We start from the raw sequence: 20,081 nt of genomic DNA, 5'->3' as shown, positions 1-20,081 counted from the left end.
GTGACAGCAATAGAAGAGGTGGGAAGGTAGCTGAAGATGCAGGAGAGGTAGGCACACGGAGTGTAACTTTATGAAGTACATCATAATTTGTCTTTTTTTTCATTTCTCTAAAAATGTTTCTATACATATAGTACCTATTCTTCTTCCACCATTTGCTTTAGTTACAGTGTCCATACCATAGAAGGGCCCACGTCATAAAAGAAGTAGCTATCTTGAATACTCAAAATGCTTATGCCAGATTGTCTGTCAATTTTTTTAAACATAGAATGTATTATTTGTTTCAGGGGTACACGTCTGTGAATCATCAGTCTTATACAATTCACAGCACTCATCATACCACATACCCTCCCCAATGTCCACCACCCAGCCACCCTATCCCTCCCCACCCCGCTTCAGCGGCCCTCAGTTTGTTTCCTGAGATTAAGAATGTCAATTTGTTTTCTAACACTGCTTCATCATCTGGCACTGGTTCAGAAGTACCATCTCCACCAAGAACTCTTCTCTAAATTCCTCTGGTGGAGAATCTCTTGGTCCTTGAATTCCTCCAAGATCCATATCCTGAAACCCTTCACCCCCACCATTTTTGCCATAACCACAATCTCTTTCAGGATTTCCTTGTCTCTGTTATAAATCCTGTGAAGTCATGTACAACATCTGGACACAGTTTTCTCTAGCAGGAATTTATTCTGTTCAGGCTTGATTGCTTTCATGGCTTTTTCTATAACAACAATGGTATCTTCAATGGTGTTATCTTTCCAGACTTTCATGTTTTCTCTACAGGGCATCTCTTCCATGGCCTTGATAACCTTTTCTATAGAGCACCATGTGTTATGAGCCTTAAACGTCCTTAATGACCCCCTGATCTAGAGGCTGAATTAGAGACACCATATTTGGAGCAACACCTTCATGCCTTTGGTGTTGAACTCATGGAGTTCTGGGTAGCCAGGGACATTGTCCAGTATCAGAAGAAATTTAAAAGGCAGACCCTTACTGACAAAGTACATCCTGATGTCAGAGAAAAAGCACTAATGAATCCAATCCAGAAAAGTGCTCGTTTCCAGGACTTCCTGTTGTACAGCCAAAAGACGGGCAGCTGGTGTTTATCTTTTCCCTTGGAGGTCAGGGATTAGCAGCTTTACAGATGAGGGCAGTCCTGACCATGAACCCAACTGTATTTACGCAGAAGAGTTAACCTATTCCCTCCTGCCTTCAAACCTGGTGCTCACCTCTCTTCCTTACTAATAAATGTCCTTTGTGGCATTTTTTTTACCCAATGCACTTTCCTCTGAATTAGAAACCTGCTCAGGCAGATATCCTTTCTTAGTAATTTTCTTAATGGTGTCTGAGAACTTGTCTGCACTCTTGGGTCAGCAGAAGCTGCTTCTCCTGTTATCCTGACATATTTTTAAACCAAACTTCTAAAAATTATCAAACCATCCTTTGCCAGCATTAAATTCCCCAGCTTTAGATCTTTCACCTTTCATTTGTTTTGTCATATGATGACTTTAATTTTTCTCAAATTGTATTAGTCTACAGGTATGTCTTCCTTGGAGCAATCCTATACCCACATAAAAGACACATCGTCAATATGAAATAAAAAGGTATTTTGCAAAAAGCACAAGGCTTTCCACACCTGCTAGAGAAGCTGTAGCAAGGATTTTATAATTTTTTTTTTTTTTACAATAGTCCTTCTGCTAGATTCATTTATCCTGAAATGCCAGGCAACTGCTACTACAGACCTCAATTTATAGTATTTATCAAGCAATTCCAACTCTTTTCTGTACTGTCCTGAATTTTCTGTTTCTTGGAAGCACTTTCTGGCATCACTAGTGGCACCATATGAGTCCTATGGTGTTATTCAAGGTGTACAGTATTGCACTGAGCACAATGAAAAATATGCAAGAACCCTGAAAATATGCGATACACAGTTTATTGGAGATAAACCATTCACACAGAGATGATTGGTGTTTCAAGGAGATACTTGCCATAATTAAGCTCACCACGGTAACAAAAGAAGAGCTAAGAGATTTTTATAGTACTATAACTATTAGTTTTATGCAGTTATGATTTAATACTGTATCTTTATATTTATTACATTTCTCTTAACTATGATGGTGCCACATAGGATCTGTGTTTGTTGAAGATTTGAAAAATGTTTACTTTTTATAAAATAGGTTTGCATATATTTTATGGTAGTAAATGAAAAAATAGTATCTACATGTATTTTATGCATTCATGACCCGCCTAACTTTTTCTTTATTTTTTCAGTATTTCTAAACTACATGGTTCATCTACAAGTTTTTTCAAATTGTTACAAATCTCCAAAAAATTTTCCTATATATTTACTGAAAAAAAAATCCATGTATAAGTAGGCCCACCAAGTTTAAACCATGTTACAGGTCAACAGTATTTGTAACTTTATCAAGCAATATCCCCTAAAAAGGAAAAAGTATAAAACAAAATGAGTTGTAGTCATTATCCTTTTTTTTTTTTTTTTTTTTTTTTTTTTGTAGCCTATAGCACCCGGTATTCCCAGGCGGTCTCCCATCCAAGTACTAACCAGGCCCGACCCTGCTTAGCTTCCGAGATCAGACGAGATCGGGCGCGTTCAGGGTGATATGGCCGTAGACCATTATCCTTATTTTTTTTTTTTTTAAAGATTTTTTATTTATTTATTTGACAGAGAGAGATCACAAGTAGACAGAGAGGCAGGCAGAGAGAGAGAGGAGGAAGCAGGCTCCCTGCTGAGCAGAGAGCCCGATGTGGGACTCGATCCCAGGACCCTGAGATCATGACCTGAGCCGAAGGCAGCGGCTTAACCCACTGAGCCACCCAGGCGCCCCATTATCCTTATTTTTTAACTGTCTCAATTTTAGACATTTTCTATTGAATGACAGCATTATTTTTTTTTTATTTTTACCAACCTACCCTATCTCCATCTCTATATTTTGTTAATTATTATTTGTATTTTGTCCAGGTTGATAACATTCCCATCCAGTTCCATAAACATTATTCATGTAGCTATTTTACATGAGTCCTGCATTGGAAGGGATTCAATACCCATCACCAATTCTTTTGTCAAGCTTCTTCATTCCATAATTCTTAATTCTGATTTACTCTTAACTGGCTGAGATTTGCTCTCAAGCAGTTTTTTTTCCACATGAGCTCACATGTCTTGAATTTCTTGAGTTTTTTCACATTTGAGAATACCTACCAACTGCCTTTAATTAGAGATGTATCTTGGACTAAATATTCTGGGCCACACTTACTTCCCTCGGAACTTCACAGATATTACATGAAATACTGTTGTAGAAAACAGAAAAGCCTGACTCCTTCCCTTGAATACAATTTATTTTCTCTGCCTAAAGAATTCTTTATCCTCTAAGTTCCAAGATTTCCTAGACCATGGTATACATATTCGATCTGCCATTCCATTCGGTCTTTTCAGAAGAATTCTCTTTGAATATATTTTCTGTTCCACTGTTGGGTTATCTTTGACTGTCTTCCCTTAACTTACTGGGTTGTCTGTGTTTGAGATTACAAGTCTTTAATGTCTATAATTTAGTTTTCAGCAATATCTATTCTGTTCCTTGCTTTTGTTTATTAGTTTCACTAATCTTCAATTTGTTTCGTTAGTTCTGCAATCTCCTTTTCCATCTCATTCTTGTTTTATCACCTTATCTTTGATTATTATTTTACCAAATAATGTTATTAACTTGCTCCACAGCAACACTGTCCAAAAGAACTTTCTGAGATAAGAAAAATGTTGTATGTGTGCACTATCAATGTAATATCCACTAGCTTTATGTGGCTATATGCACTTAAAAAGTGCCTTGTGCAACTGAAGAACTAAATTTTCTTTAATTTAAATGTCTTTTTTTTTCCCAAAAAATTTTATTTATTTATTTATTTGAGAGATTGGGGGGCACATGAGCAGGTGGGGGAGGGGCCGAGGGAAAGAGACAAGCAGACACCCCACTGCGCAGGAAGCCTGATGCAGGGCTCGATCCCAGGACCCCAAGATCATGACTGACTGAGCCACCTAGGTGCCCCATGAATGTCAACAGTCTCTTAGAGCCAGTACCTACTATACTGAACATTAGAGTTCTACAGTCCAGAACTGAAAATAATTTCCTTTCTTTCCTTGGGTTATGTTTCTCTTCTAGGCCTGTCTTTGCATGCCAGGTTCTTCAGGCCAGGGGAAGAGCATGCCAAGGACCTTACTAGGCAGGGGAAAGCCTACCTGATACATTTAAGGACCTTCTTCTGTTATTCTTGCAACAGTGTTTGCCTAGTTGCCAAATTGTTCCTTTTAATTTCCATTATGCTTGAATTGCTCTGTCCATGTTAGATGCTCTGATATATGTTGACTCTTCCTCCCAGTATCTGACATCAGTTCATTTTTTTCCTCAGAAAAAGATAAGCTTTTCTGTAGCCAAGGAGCAGGAGGAGGGAAGTAGATAGGTGGGTTTCAACTGAAATAGCAAGCAGTATTTGTTGGAGTTCCTACACTACGAGATTCTATTCATTATTTTGTATCAGGATTTATACCACCTACTTGGCTGGTTTGTGGGGAAGGAGGTGGCTTAACCACTCCCAAAGACCAAGAAAATTTCCCTATAGAGAATTAGTCCTACTGTTCACTTTTCCCACTTGCCCTGTTTTCCCCCTTTTCCCCTCAGCAGCCATTTCCCTATTCCTCACTCGAAAGAGGAAAAATCTAAAAAATCTACTCAATGTACCTCTCTTCAGTTTTGAGACATAGGTGAAAATCCTCAGGATTCAGTCAATTCACCAATACGGAATTCAGTTGTAGGACAAGGTAGAAGCTAAACCATGCTGTGGCTCCCCCACCCTCCAGCTGAGCTAAAGAAGTACACTGCATTAGTGCTCTAAGAGTTTTTTGGTGTTTTGTTTTGTTTTATTTACTGATTTGACTGCTTTTTGCTCATTCTATGGAAATTCCAATTGTCCATTTTAATTAGAATATACCTGATTCTGTGTGGCTCAGTGGGTTAAAGCCTCTGCCTTCAGCTGGGTGGCTGGGTGGCTAAGTGGGTTAAAGCCTCTGCCTTCGGCTCAGGTCATGATCCCAGGGTTCTGGGATCAAGCCCCGCATCAGGCTCTCTGCTAAGCAGAGAGCTTGCTTCCCCCCCCCCCCCCTGCCTGTCTCTCTACTTGTGATCTCTGTCAAATAAATAAATAAAATCTTTAAAAATAACAATAATAATAATAATATACCAGGTTAACAGAGCTTCTAGAGGCACCTGGTTCAGTCAGTGGAGCATGCAACTCGTGGTCTTAGGGCTGTGAATTCAAGTACTACATTAGATATGAAGATTACTTAAAAATAAAATCTTAGGGGGAAAAAAAAGAGTACTTCTTACTACTTTAAATCTAATTGAATCCAAGACCAGTTTGTTTTGAGCAGGTCATGATCCCAGGGTCCTGGGACTGAGCCCCACATTGGGCTCCCTGCTCGGCAGGAGGTCTGCTTCTCCTTCTCCCACTTCCCCCTGCTTGTGTTCCCTCTCTCGCGGTTTCTCTCTCTGTCAAATAACTAAACAAAAAATCTTAAAAAAAAAAAAAAGTATGGTAATTCTAAAAGAGGAGATGGGGCCTTGGCCCAACATAATCCCTCTTGTTCATTCCTTTGCTGTCTATACTCTAGCCACACAAACATTCTTTCATGTCCTTAAATGTATCAGGTAGGCTTTCCCCTGCCTAGTAAGGTCCCTGACATGCTCTTCCACTGGCCTGAAATACCCTTTCCCCTTTCTTTACTTGGTCTACACCTTAGCTTTCAAATCTCATCTCAGTTCCTCAAGGAAGCTTGCCCTAATCCTCTAAATTAGGCCAGCCCCCTGTCATATGTTTTTATTTACAGTACTTTTCCTTCAGGCCATTAATCACAGTATATAATTCACTCCACTTATCAAATATGTAATTACATATTTGGCCATTATTTCATTAACGCTGTTTTGGCCACTAAATTCTAAACGCTAAGAGGGCAGAGACAGTCTTTGCTCACAAATGTTTAATAGCTGGGAAATCATGAGAACATTACTAAACACAAAATAATAAATGTGGAATGAACAAAGGAATGAATGGGGAAATGGGTGACTTAATAAAGGATAACAACTCTTGATTCTAGGTGACACTAGGAACCTAACAGAAAGTTAAGAGGAAAAACTGAGGGAGTGTCAAGGCAGTTCAATAGGGGAAATGATAATCTTCTCAACAAATGACAATTGAGGGATGCCTGGGTGGCTCAGTTGCTTAAGTGTCTCTCTTTGGCTCAGGTCATGATCCCAGGGTCCTGGGATTGAGTCCTGTATTGGGCTCCTTGCTCAGGAGGGAGCCGGCTTCTCCCTCTGCCTGCTGTTCGCCCTGCTTGTGCGCTCTCTCTCTCTCTCTGACAAATAAATAAATAAATAAATCTTTTTTTAAAATGACAACTGGATATTCATATACAAAAAAATAAATTTGGGCTCTTGTCTCACACCATATTTAAAAATTACTCAAGATGAATCAGCAAACTAAAGTAAAAGGAAAACTATAAAATTTTCAGGACAAAAAAAAAAAAAAAAAAAAAACAGAAAAAGCTCTTAAAAGCTTGGGGCCAGGGGCACCTGGGTGGCTCAGTTGGTTAAGCAACTGCCTTTGGCTCAGGTCATGATCTCAACGTTCTAGGATGGAGCCCCTCACCGGGGTCCATGCTCAGCAGAGAGCCTGCTTCTCCCCCTCCCTCTGCTGCTCCCCTACTTGTGCTCTCTCTAATAAATAAAATAAAATCTTTAAAAAAAAAAAAAAAGCTTGGGACTAGACAAAGATTTTTAAAATATAACACCAAAAGCACAATCCATTAAAAAATTTTGATAAACTGGATGTCATCAAAATTCAGAACTTCAGCACTTCAAAAGACAGCATTAAGGGGAAAAAAGACAGTATTAAGAAAATTCAAAGACTAGAAGAAGTATTTCCAAAACATATCTAAGAAAGAATCTGTATCTAGAATTTACAAACTCTTCTGATTCAATAAGAAGACAAACAACCTAATTAAAAACTGATTAAAGATTTGAATAGCTATTTTACCAAAGATATTCAAATGGCATGAAAAGACGCTGAACATTGTTAGTCCTTAGGGAAATACAAATCAAAACCACAATGAGATACCATTTCACACCCACCAGAAAGGCTATACTCTAAAAGACAGACAATAATATATACTGGGGAGCATGTGGAGACATTAGAATCCTCGTATGTTGCTGGTGGGAACAGTAAATGAAGCAATCATTTTAGAATGCAGTTTGGCAGTTCCTCAAAATGTTAACGAATTACCATTAAGACCCAGCAATTCTACCCCTAGGTATCTTCCCAAGAGAAATAACACATATCCAAACAAAAATGTGTACACCAATGTTTTTAGTAGCATTATTCAGAATGGCCAAAAAGTAGAAACAATCTAAATATCTATTAAGTGATAAAATGGATCAACAAAATGTGGTATACAATGGAATACTATTCAACAATTTAAAAAGAATGAAATATTGATATATACTAAAACATAAATGAACCTTAAAAACATTACGAGAAAAAAGTTAACATAAAAGACCACATACTGTATGATTCTATTTATATGACATGTCCAAAAATGGCAAATATATGGAGATCTGCCTGGGAACGAGAGTAATTAATTGGGGGATTAAATCTAAATAGCCGAGGAACATTTAGGAATGATGAAAATGTTCTGAAACTAGAGTATGAATAGTTACACAACTCAGTAATAAACGTACTAAAAATCATTGAATTGTATATTCAAAATGTGAATTTTATAATAGGTAATTATGTGTTAATCAAGTAAATTTTTTTCAAAGATTTATTTATTTGACACAAGTAAGCAGAGCAGCAGGCAGAGGGAGAGGGAGAAGCAGGCTCCCCAACCAGCAGGGAGCCTGACTCGGGGCTGGATCCCAGGACCCCGGGATCATGACCTGAGCCAAAGGCAGCCACTTAACCAACTGATTCCAAGTTAATTTTTTTTTTTAACTAGAGGAACTGGGGGATGAGCATAGGACAGCAGAAGTTTTGCATTTAAGACTTACTCAAGCTGTTAACATGATAGCCAAGTGTCCGGGACAATTAGAAAGTTGAGAGAGATATCGGACTACAGAGATTTAGTAATACAGATTTTGGAGCCACCAGGAAAGACATGACAAAGGGACTTTTACACATGTCTTCAACTCTGTACAAATCAATCTACCCTGAAAAGATTTTCCCTTTACTATGCTAATTTTCTATTTTTCCTTTTCAGAGTTCTTCAACCACTGATTTTTATCCATTGCTTTCATTTCTTCCACTACCCTATTCTTTTTTATTCTATCAAAGTCTGTGTTCCTTCCTTATCTCATTGTTGAAGTTATTCTCTCAACTAATGGTACCCCAATTTCAAAACCAGTGGCCTTTTCTCTACTCCCATTCTTTTTAACTAACCTGCAAGAAGGCTGGTCAAACTCCAACCCATGAAACTCGTCTCTTAGCTTGTACTACCTTATACTATTTTTAGTCCTCTTCCCACTTCTCTATTTGTTTTATTTACCAAATACTTTGACCTCCCAACCTCACTCACTTTATCAAACTAAGGAAGAACCTATGCTCCAAAAACAAGAGAGAATTTGGTATTTATTTCTTTCTTCTTCTCACAAAATCTGTTTATTAACCCTAACCAGCTTCAAGTTACCATAGTATATTCATCTCCATTAATTGTCCTTACCCTATTTTTCAGGTCTTTGTCCTACTTTGCCAATAAGAAATTCAAGAACATTAACTTGGCTTTTCTCAATTTTGTAACCACCAAAATCAATCCATGGAGAATTATAGGGACAATGAATGGAATTCAGCATCTGTTTGTAACTCATAAAAAATGAATGGGATTATCTTTTTTTTTTTAAAGATTTATTTATTTATTTATTTGACAGACAGAGATTATAAGTAAGCAGAGAGGCAGGCAGAGAGAGAGAGGAGGAAGCAGGCTCCCTCTGAGCAGAGAGCCCGATGCGGGGCTCAATCCCAGAACCCTGGGATCATGACCTGAGCCGAAGGCAGAGGCTTTAACCCACTGAGCCACCCAGGTGCCCCTGAATGGGATTATCCTAAGCAGATCCCTAGGAAGATACTTTTCCCAGTCTGAAAACCTTATTTATTTTTAGATTTTTTAAAAAAGATTTTATTTATTTACTTGAGAGAGTGAGCAAGAGAGAGAGAAAGAACAGAGGGAGAGGGAGAGTCTGCTGAGCAAGGAGCCTGACGTGGTGATTTGATCCCAGTACTACAGGATCATGACCTGAGCCAAAGGCAGATGCTTATTGACTGAGCCACCCAGGTGCCCCAGAAACTTTAAAAATAGTTAGAGGGATGGGGTGCCTGGGTGGATCAGTGGGTTAAGCCTCTGCCTTTGGCTCAGGTCATCATCTCAGGGTCGTGGGATCGAGCCCCACATCAGGCTCTCTGCTCAGCAGGGAGCCTGCTTTCCCCTCTCTCTCTGCCTGCCTCTCTGCCTACTTGTGGTATCTCTCTCTCTCTCTCCCCTCCCTGGCCCTGTCAAATAAATAAAACTTAAAAAAAAAAAAATAGAGGGTGCCTGGGTGGATCAGTCAGTTAAGCGTCTGCCTTCAGTTCAGGTCATGATCCCAGGGTCCTGGGATCGAGTCCCACCTCTGGCTCCCTGTGCAGCGGGGAGTCTGCTTCTCCCTCTGCCCTTCCCCCATGCCCATGCTTGCCTGCTCTCGTGCTCTCTCTCATGAACATAAATAAAAATATTATAAATAAATAAATATGTATACAATCAGAAAACTAAGAATTTTGTGTGATCTTTTCATATTTACATTTAAAGGTATAACCATTTCCTGGCAATTAATTTATGCTCAGATGACTAATAATATTGAAATAAAAAATGTTTAAGTTCTAGAAAGCCAACAAAAATTTCTCGATTTCTAAAATCTGGAATCACAAAGTACTAAACTATAAATCTCAAGTAACATCCATAAAACATGTGGCTGTAGGCCATTCTCCTATAGACTATTTCAGTCAAACTTTATTATTTTCAAAAAATTAACTTACCAAATCCCAAAGTCCAACTTGCCCAGATTTGGCCCCAGCTGCCACCAAAGTTCTAATTTCTGATGGGTGGAGAGCCACAGAAAATATTGCACCTCTGGTGACTTTATGAACAGTATCTTCATTAATGACCATGCCACTTAAATTGGCTTTATAGCTGAAGAAAAGAAGTTAAATTTTAGAAGAAAAACCAATCAGTAGTCAAAATAACTAAAAGATAACTCAAAAAATAAAAGAGACACAGTTAGTGAAAACAGTCAACCTCCTAATAATCAAGGAAATCAAAGAATGGGATACTATTTTTCACTTACAAAAGGTAGCAGGCTGTAGTTAAAACATACATTCACTAACAGTGCTAGTGGCAGAGTAAATTCATATGAGATTTTGAGAAGAAAAAGATTTTAGAAAACAATTCAGTAATGTATACTAAAGCCAGAAAAATGTCCATTAATACTTAAGTCATTAATCTCACTTCTGGAATCTATCCTAAAGAATTAACCCACCATCACACATATACACTTTAATGTATGTACACATATAACTAAATATGCAACTAACCACACAAAACTAAACTGAATATAATTCCAAATACCAACGAAGTCAGAAAAAGTTAAGTAAATGAAATAGTATGCAATTAATAAATTTAAAGACTCTAGTAACATAATATTAATGTTTTGTAACTATAATATTAATGAAATGCATAATGCAAATTTATATATACACTAGAATAAACTAAAAATGTACGTGGATTCACTCATTTATTAAATAATGAGTGAACATATATTATGTACCAGGCACCATTTGGTTACTGAGACAAAATCCCAACATTTAGGAAACTTGTATCATAGCGGTATTGCATATGGCAATACTTGGAAGAAAATATACAAAAACAACAAATGCGAGGATAGAAATATTATAGGTAATCATTTCACTTCATTTTCAAAACTTCTTGTAATGGTATATAATCTTTATAATTTAAAGACTGTAGAAAATATAAATCAAAGGCATGGGATTTTTAACTCACCTTTTAATGTTAACTAACTCCTTCTCAGTATTCTTAATACTTGTCTGAAACAATGAAAAAGACCAAAGTACTAAGTTAATATATGTACTGAAATTTCCTTAACAGATAATTCTAAAAGCTGTAAGCCCTCCCAAGTGATACCTTGCTCACTTCTGCCCAAGTCTGTAAAAATCTTTTAAATAGTTCACTGTCATCATCTTGATTTTCAGGAGTCATTTCTAAAGGCCCAGGAGGTAACAAAGGCTGTTATAAAAAATAAGAAAATAAAGACTAAAATGAGAAATAAAACGGGTCGATTATTGCTCTGCCCTAGAATGTAAGTTTTTTAGTACTTTACTTTCAGTACCAACATAGGTGACACATCATTAGCATTCAAAAACAGTTGTTCAGTGAATGATTGCCAGGTGTATCCTGTAAACTAACAACATATATTACCCTATTTAATCCTCATAATAATCCAGTGAATGAGATACCACATTTTAGAAAGATCTTTTTTTTTTAAATTTTATTTTATTTATTTATTTGACAGACAGAGATCACAAGTAGGCCGAGAGGCAGGCAGAGAGAGAGGAGGAAACAGGCTCCCTGCTGAACAGAGAGCCCGATGTGGGGCTCGATCCCAGGACCCTGAAATCAGGACCCAAGCTGAAGGCAGAGGCTTAACCCAAGGAGCCACCCAGGTGCCCCAGATACCACATTTTAAAGAGATAATAATGAAACTTAGAGAAGTTACCTTGTCAAAAGTTACAATGCCAAGAACAGGAGTTGCTAGGAATGGATTCAGATTGGTTCAATTGCATTACTCAGAGTAAAGTTATTATTTTATGCCAGTGTTTTTTTAAATCACAGGTTGTAACCCATGCATCGTGAAATCATTTCAATGTATTATAACCAGCAATGTTTTAATGAAAAGCAAAAGAATAGAAAATACAAAAAGTACATCACATGCAGTAAGTATTAAGTATCATTTCACAAGTGTTGCTTCAGTTGTGTGGCATTAATGAGTTCAATGTAAATATATCTACCATGGGTGGAGGCTTCAGAAATACTAGAAAGCTACTCTTCCCAAGCACCTTAATTTGCAATTAGCTCCCAAAGCACCAATCTAATTAGTGTTACCTTCTAAAGTATAATCAAGCACTTAGATAAAAGTATTAAAAACAGTGGGTGCACTTGAATAAAAAAAATCATTAAAATATTATTTAGACAATAAACTTGGTAAGTAAAACTCTTTCTATTCACCGATAGTACAAAGTTATACTACAGCAAGGGACCATCACCATTACCACGTATTATGCATTATTCATAACATTAATACTACCATTTATTGCTTACTTACTAAGCCCTTAACACAGTATACAGAACTTTACAGATACTGTTTCATTTAACTCCCACAAATCCTCTTTGAAATTTCTATACTGTTGCCGCTTTAAATATGGGGAAACTGGGGCTCAGAAAGGTTAAGTAATTTACCCATAATTCCATAGCATGTAAGCCTGCAAAAAAACAGATTTCAAGCTAGTCTTTATGATTTTGAAATCTTACTCATTAAACAAGAATCAGTCAAGTATGTACTTAACAAAGTACCTATTAAAGAAATTTAATGACCTTTAAAATCTAGTTTCAAACATTTCAAATTTTTCAGTATTTTATTGAGTGATATATTGTTTTTCCACTTTCTTACATTTTCATCTGCAATTACTGTTGGCTGGGCTGGGGGTGCTGGTAATGACACTCCTGAAGGATCTACTTTTAATAATCTCATTGACCTTCTACATCCAGTCCCATTTTCTCTCTTCTTCGGCTTTTTCCTAAAGGAGTGAGGGAAAAAAATTCAAGTTATAAAACAGTGAACTGTATTTGTTAATATTAAGGAGATAACTTCCAGGAATGTATCTCATAGATATACTCACACATTACAAAAATATATGTACATGACTACACTGATCCTAACTGAACATTTATGTTTCCATGCTTTTAAATAAAATCCTAAATGTTCACCATGGAGAGGTGAGAGGTGTTAAAACAAATCATGATATACATCTCTAACAGAATAATATGCAAACATAAGAAGAATGAAATAGACCTTTGCACACTGATAAAACATGAACTCTAAGATATAAGAAGGAAAAACAAGGTCCAGTACATGCTGAATATGCTTCCATTTTTTTAAGAGAAAGGTTATGTACACACATGTATTTGTACATACAAAGATTAGCTATTAAAGAATATACATGAAACTACTAACAGTGGTTTCTTCTAGGGAGAAGGCCTAGAGAACTAAGGTCTAAAATGGAACAGAGATTTAAATGTTCCATTGCATTTCCTTCCATATAGTTTAATTTTTAAAATCATAGATGTACCCTACTTCTTTTGTGCACTATTTTTTCATTTTAAAAAAGTAGTTCAAGGGCACCTGGGTGGCTCAGTGGGTTAAAGCCTCTGCCTTCGGCTCAGGTCGTGATCCCGGGGTCCTGGGATCGAGCCCCGCATCGGGCTCTGCTCAGCAGGGAGCCTGCTTCCTCCTCGCTCGCTCGCTCTCTCTCTCTCTCTCTCTGCCTGCCTCTCTGCCTACTTGTGATCTCTCTGTCAAATAAATAAAATCTTAAAAAAAAAAAGTAGTTCAGAACTTCCAGTTTCCAGTTCCACAAATAAGGAACCTGAAATTCACCACCCTGTCTTTTCAAGTAAAAAGGTGAACAGATTAAAAAATCAGTAACTCTTCTAGGATCCTTAAGAGAAGCAAGGACACAGTGCAAACTGCTTTCTGTCCTCAATACTGGAGAGACAGACAAATATAAGGAGTCATGGCATACTGGAACAGAAAGTCAAGAACAAAAACCACAATGGGAACCAACGCCAAGGCAGGAAAACCTGAACTGTACTGACCAGATGCTGGAGGCTCAGCATGGACAAGTTAAAAACTTCAGAGTGGTCCACACAAAAACCTGCACATGGGTATATATAATAGCTTTATTCATAACTGTCAAAACTGGGAAACAGCCAAGATGTCCTCAACTGAACAGATAAATAAAGTACAGTACATCCAAACAATGGAATATTATTCAGCACTAAAAAGAAACAGACTGTTAAGCCATAAAAAGACATGGAGAAAACTTAAATGTCTATTACAAAGAGAAGGAAGTAAATCTGGAAAGGCTACATTACATACTGTATGATCGCAAATACATGGCCTCCTATTAAAGGCAAAACAATGGAGACAAGAAAGATAACTGCCACAGTTGAGGGTGGTAAGTTGATGAACAGAGAGAATACAGAGGATTTTTAGGGTGGTAAAAGTACTCTATATATTATAATGATGGATATATGTCATTATACATTTGTACAAACTCATACAACACACAACACCAAGAATGAACTCTAAGGCAAATTATGCACTTTGGATAATTATGATGCATTAGTGTAGATTCATCCTTGGTAATTAATGTACACTCCACTGAGTGGTGCTGATAATGGGGAAGGTTATGCATGTGTGGGGGCAGAGGAATATACAGGAAATCTCTGTACCCTCCTCTCAATTTTGCTGTGTAACTGAAACTGCTCTAAAAAAAAGTCTTTTTAAAAAAATAAACCCTCAAGGGGGACTCAGCCCTAGTATTTTGTGAGATTTATATCAAGTAGGTCTTCAGTAAATATCAGAGAAAAATCCCCTCATGCTTCCCACAGCGGGAGGGGGAAAAGAACCATTTTGAAATACACCAGAGCACTTTGTTCTTCTTAACAAGGCCTACCCTCAGGAGAACTAGTTAACCAGAGCCTAATCTGCTAGGGTATTATCAGAGTTTAACCTCAGAGAAAGGAAATACCCAACTCCAGCCCATTCTTACCCTCCTCTCCCACCTAACAGGGGAGGAAAGAAAATAAAACACCATGAAGTTCACAGCCCAGAAACAAAGGCTCTCTAAACGACTGAGACCTAATCACAGGACTATAGAACAGCTTTCTCTCCCCTTCCACACATTACTAAAGGCCTATTTACAACAGTTCCTTTTTCCTAGTACATCATGTCCAGCTATCAAGAAAAAATTACAAGGCAAACAACACAATTTAAAGAGACAGAGCAAGCTTCTGGGGGCAGGCACCTGGGTGGCTCAGTTGTTAAGTGTCTACTTTCCGCTCAGGTCATGATCCCAGGGTCCTGGGATCAAACCCCACATTGGGCTCCCTGCTCAGCGGGAAGCCTGCTTCTCCCTTTCCCACTACTCCAGCCTGTGTTCCCTCTCTCACTGTGTCTCTCTCTGTCAAATAAATAAATAGAAAATTTTAAAAATCTACTTTAGGGGTGCCTGAGTGGCTCAGTGGGTTAAAGCCTCTGCCTTCGGCTCAGGTCATGATCCCAGGGTCCTGGGATTGAGCCCCGCATCGGGCTCTCTGCTCAGCAGGGAGTCTGCTTCCTTCTCTCTCCGCCTGCCTCTCTGCCTACTTGTGATCTCTGTCAAATAAATAAATAAAATCTTTTAAAAAAAAAAATCTACTTTAAGTATAAAGACACACAAAGATTAAAAATAAATGAATGGATAAAAATAGACCCTGCTAAGACAAATGGAAAGAAAGCAGGAGTGACTATATTAATTTCAGACAGAACAGACTTCATAGCAAAGAAAGTTATCAGAGATAAAGAAAGGCATTACATAATGATAAAGATCCAATTCTCCAAGACAGCATAACATAATGCACCTAACAACAGAAAATCAAACTATGTAAGGCAAAAACTAACAGAATTCCAAAAAGAAATAGGTGCCTCTACTATCTTAGTTGGAGACTTTAACACTCCCCTGTTACAAATGGAGAGATCCAGCAGGCAGCAAATCAGCAAAGGCACAGATGAACTTGACATATACCATCCATAAACTAGATAAAACAAACATCTATAGAACAGTTCATTCAAAAACAGAATACAAATCTTTAAAATAAAAATTCTTAAAAAGGGGGGAGGGTGCCTGGGTGGCTCAGTGAGTTAAGCATCAGCCTTCTGCTCAGGTCACGGTCCCTGCTCCATGGGGATCCCGCTTCTGCCGATGCCTCTCTCTCTCTCTCATGAATAAATAAATAAAATCTTTTTAAAAGAATTTTTATCTCAAAAACAAAATACATTTCCTCTCAAGCTCAGATGGAACATTCACCAAGGCAGACTGCATTCTAGACCATAAAACACACCTTAACAAATTTAAAAGAATAGAAATTTTAAAAAGAAGAAAATTTTACAATGTTTGCTCTCAGAACACAACTGAATTAAACCAGAAGTCAGTTAAGATAAAGATACCTGGAAAACCCAAAATACATACAAATTAAACAACAAATAATACATGGGTTGAGGCACCTGGATGGCTCAGTTGGTTAAGCATCTGCCTTTGGCGCAGGTCATGACCCTCGCATAGAGACCCTCATCAGGCTCCCCTGCTTGACAGGGAGCCTGCTTCTCCCTCTCCCTCTGCCTGCTTCTCCCTCTGTGTGTGCTCGCACTTTCTCTCTCTGTCAAATAAATAAATAAAATCTTTAAAAAAAAAAAAAACTAATCCACAGTACTGATTATATGAAAGCATTTTGTGTACATTTGCATTTTTTTTCTTATCTTTTCATCCTTACTTAGGTTTCCCTGGTCAAGACAATCCCAAGTTCCTGTTTTCTTCTCTGCAACTTCAGGAATTCTATCACTTTTTCAGTCAGGTGCCTCATTATACTGACCCCAAGGCATTCTGAATGAGATTGGGATGATTCTAAGGATCATCACTAAGTGAAATAGAATCCTCCCCAGTTCTGTTCAGGTTCATGTCCTCTCTACCACTCCAACCCTTCAAACAAGTTATTAAAACATCCTCCAGGTAATTAACTTGTCTTCTCACCCCACCCTGGAAAATACAGGCTCAGTCCCTGGTCATCCATTGAACAATCCAATTCAATGAAATAAGACATACAAGGGCACTGGGTGGCTCAGTTGGTTAAACATCTACCTTCGGGCCAGATCAAGATCCCAGGCTCCTGGAATCAAGCCACACCTCAGGCTCCCTGTTCAGCGGGGAGTCTGATTCTCCCTCTCCCCTGCTTGTGCTCTCTCTTCCTCTCTTTCTCTCTCTCTCACTTGATCTCGCTCTCTCAGGTAAATAAATAAAATCTTTGGGGCACCTGGGTGGCTCAGTGGGTTAAGCCTCTGCCTTCGGCTCGGGTCGTGATCTCGGGGTCCTGGGATCGAGCCCCGAATTGGGCTCTCTGCTTGGTGGGGAGCTTGCTTCCCCCCCCCTCTCTGCCTGCCTCTCTACCTGCTTGTGATCTCTCTCTGTCAAATAAATAAATAAAATCTTTTTTTAAAATAATTAATTAAATAAATAAAATCTGTAAAGAAAAAAGGGAAGAAAACAATCTGTTAAATCTCAAAAGGATATAAAAAATATTTTTACCTAAATGAAAATGAAAACACAACCTAATAAAATATGTGGGATGCAGATAAAGCAGTGCTTACAGGGAAATTTGTAACAGTGAGTCCACAGATTAGGAAAGAAGGTCAAAAATCAATCATCTAAGTTTCCAACTTAGGAAACTAGAAAAAGAAGAGCAAATTAATCCAAAGTAAGGAAAAGAAAAGAAATAATAAAAGTTGAACAAATCAATAAAATTAAAAACAGGAAATCACCAGGGGCAGGGTGATAGGGGGGTAAATCAGCAAAACCAAAAGCCAGTTCTTCAAAAAAAAACAATAAAATTTGGGGCATGTGGGTGGATCAGTTGTTTAAGTGTCCAACTCTTGATTTCAGGTCAGGTCATGATCTCAGGGTCTTGAGATCAAGCCCCATGTAGGGCTCCATGCTCACCAGAGTCTGCTTGAGATTCTCTCTCTCTCCCTCTGCCCCTCCCCTTGCTTGTGCTTGGTTGGTCTCTAATTAATTAAATAGATAGATAAGGGGCGCCTGGGTGGCTCAGTGGGTTAAGCCGCTGCCTTCGGCTCAGGTCATGATCTCAGGGTCCTGGGATCGAGCCCCGCGTCGGGCTCTCTGCTCAGCAGGGAGCCTGCTTCCTCCTCTCTCTCTGCCTGCCTCTCTGCCTGCTTGTGGTCTCTCTCTGTCAAATAAATAAATAAAATCTTTAAAAAAAAAAAAATTAAAAAAAAAATAAATAAATAGATAGATAGATAGATACCAACAGGGGTGCCTGGGTGGCTCATAGGCTCAGGTCATGATCTCAGGGTCCTCTCTGCTCAGCAGCAAGTTCGCTCCCTCTCCCTCTGTGATCTCTCTTGCTCTTTCTCATTCTCACTCTCTCTCAAATAAATAAAGTCTTAAAAAAAATAAAAAATTAAATTAAATTTTAAAAAGACCAATAAAATCAGGGTTCCTAGGTGGCTCAATCGGTTAAGTGTCTGCCTTCAGCTCAGGTCATGATCCCAGGAGTCCTGGGATCGAGCCCAGCATTGGGATCGCTGCTCAGTGGAGAGCCTGCTTCTCTCTCTCCCTCTGCTGCCACTCTGCCTACTTGTGCTCTCTCTGCATCAAATAAATAAATAAAATCTTTTTTTAAAAAAGACCAATAAAATCAATAAACCTCTAGGGAAGGCTAACTAATAAAAAAATTATCAGTATCACAAAGGAAAGAGGGGTCTCACTATAGATCCAACGGACATTAAAAATAAAGACAAAGGATGATATGAACAACTCTATGCCCACATATTTGATAACCTAGATGAAAGACAAGTCTTGAAAAGACTCAACTGCTAAACTCACAATCTGAATTAGAAATAGATAATCTGAATAGGCTTACACCTATTAAGGAAATTATACAATAATTAATAATCTTCCAAAACAGAAAGCACCAGGCTGACATAGGTTCACTGGTGAATTTTACCAAACATATAAGAAAGAAATTATATCAATTCTCTACAACCTCTTTTAGAGGATAAAAGCAGAGAGAATCTTACCTACCTCATTCTAGAAGGTCAGCATGACCCTAATACCAAAACCAAAGATATTATAAAAAAGAAAACTACAGACCAATAATCTCTCATGAGCAGATGCAAAACCCTCAAAATATTAGTACAAGGAACCCAACAATGTACAAAAAGTATTACAAGCCACAACCAAGTGGGATATATTCCATGTATGCAAGATTGGTTCAACACTCAAAAATCACTTATTGTAATCTATCAAAAAATCATTCAATGTAATCCATCACATTAATAGGCTAAAAAAGCAAAATCACACGATCCCATCAACTAATGTGGAACAGGCTTCTAACTAAATCTAACACCCATTCATGATAAAAAAAAAAAAAATCTCAGTAAAGGGGAACTTTCTCAACTTGACAGAGAGTATCTACAGAAAACTTAGAGCTAATGTCATACTTAAATGGTGAGAAACACCAAGCCTTCCCACCAAGATAAGGTATAAGATAAGATGTCCTCGCTCACCATTCCTTTTCAACCTTATGCTGGAAGTTCTAGCTAAAGCAATAAGACAAGAAAAGAAAATAAATGGTACACAGATTTAGATGAAAAAAATAAAACTATATTTGTTCAAGAGTTTCCAGGTTGGGGACACCTAGATGGCTCAGTCAGTTAAGCATCAGGCTCTTGGTTTTGGCTCATGTCATTATCTCAGAATCATGAAAACAAGCCCCAAGTCAGTCTCTGCACTAGACATGGAGCCTACTTAAGATTCTATCCCTCTCTCTCTCTGCCCCTCCCCCTCCTCACATGCACGCTCTCTCAATAAAAAAAAATTTTTTTTTTAAATAAAAATAAGAGTTTCCAGGTTGGTGAACACATGGATGTGCTGGGAGAATGGCACTGAGAGAGTGTTCTGAGAAGGCATGGACACTCTATACCATTTCCCCATGCCTTACCCTATGCATCTCTTCCTTTAGCTGTTCTAAGTTATATCCTTTTATAATAAACCAGTAATCTATTAAGTTAAAAAAAAAAAAAAAAGCTGGG

General features: G+C 38.0%; 1 protein-coding gene and 1 non-coding gene across 8 annotated transcripts in view; both read right to left on the bottom strand.

Annotated features, from left to right (window-relative positions):
* The window catches only part of WDR76 (WD repeat domain 76), a 63,481-nt gene that overhangs the window by 24,735 nt on the left and 18,665 nt on the right, over positions 1-20,081 (bottom strand). For all 7 annotated transcript variants that reach the window (XM_047735828.1, XM_047735824.1, XM_047735825.1 and 4 more), the window contains 4 exons: positions 12,825-12,951; positions 11,282-11,383; positions 11,141-11,184; positions 10,120-10,273 (listed from right to left, as the gene is read on the bottom strand). In XM_047735828.1, the coding sequence (XP_047591784.1) occupies positions 10,120-10,273; positions 11,141-11,184; positions 11,282-11,383; positions 12,825-12,951 (427 nt within the window). The remainder of the gene's footprint in view (positions 1-10,119; positions 10,274-11,140; positions 11,185-11,281; positions 11,384-12,824; positions 12,952-20,081) is intronic.
* LOC125105794 (5S ribosomal RNA) lies at positions 2,512-2,630 on the bottom strand. The gene has a single exon (XR_007129056.1). It is a non-coding gene; the product is annotated as a 5S ribosomal RNA (ribosomal RNA).

This window comes from Lutra lutra, chromosome 7 (assembly GCF_902655055.1).
Source record: "Lutra lutra chromosome 7, mLutLut1.2, whole genome shotgun sequence".
In the NCBI taxonomy this organism is placed as follows: Eukaryota; Metazoa; Chordata; class Mammalia; order Carnivora; family Mustelidae; genus Lutra; species Lutra lutra.
The sequence above is the reverse complement of the archived record's forward strand: the minus strand, read 5'-3'. Positions and strand labels throughout refer to the sequence as shown.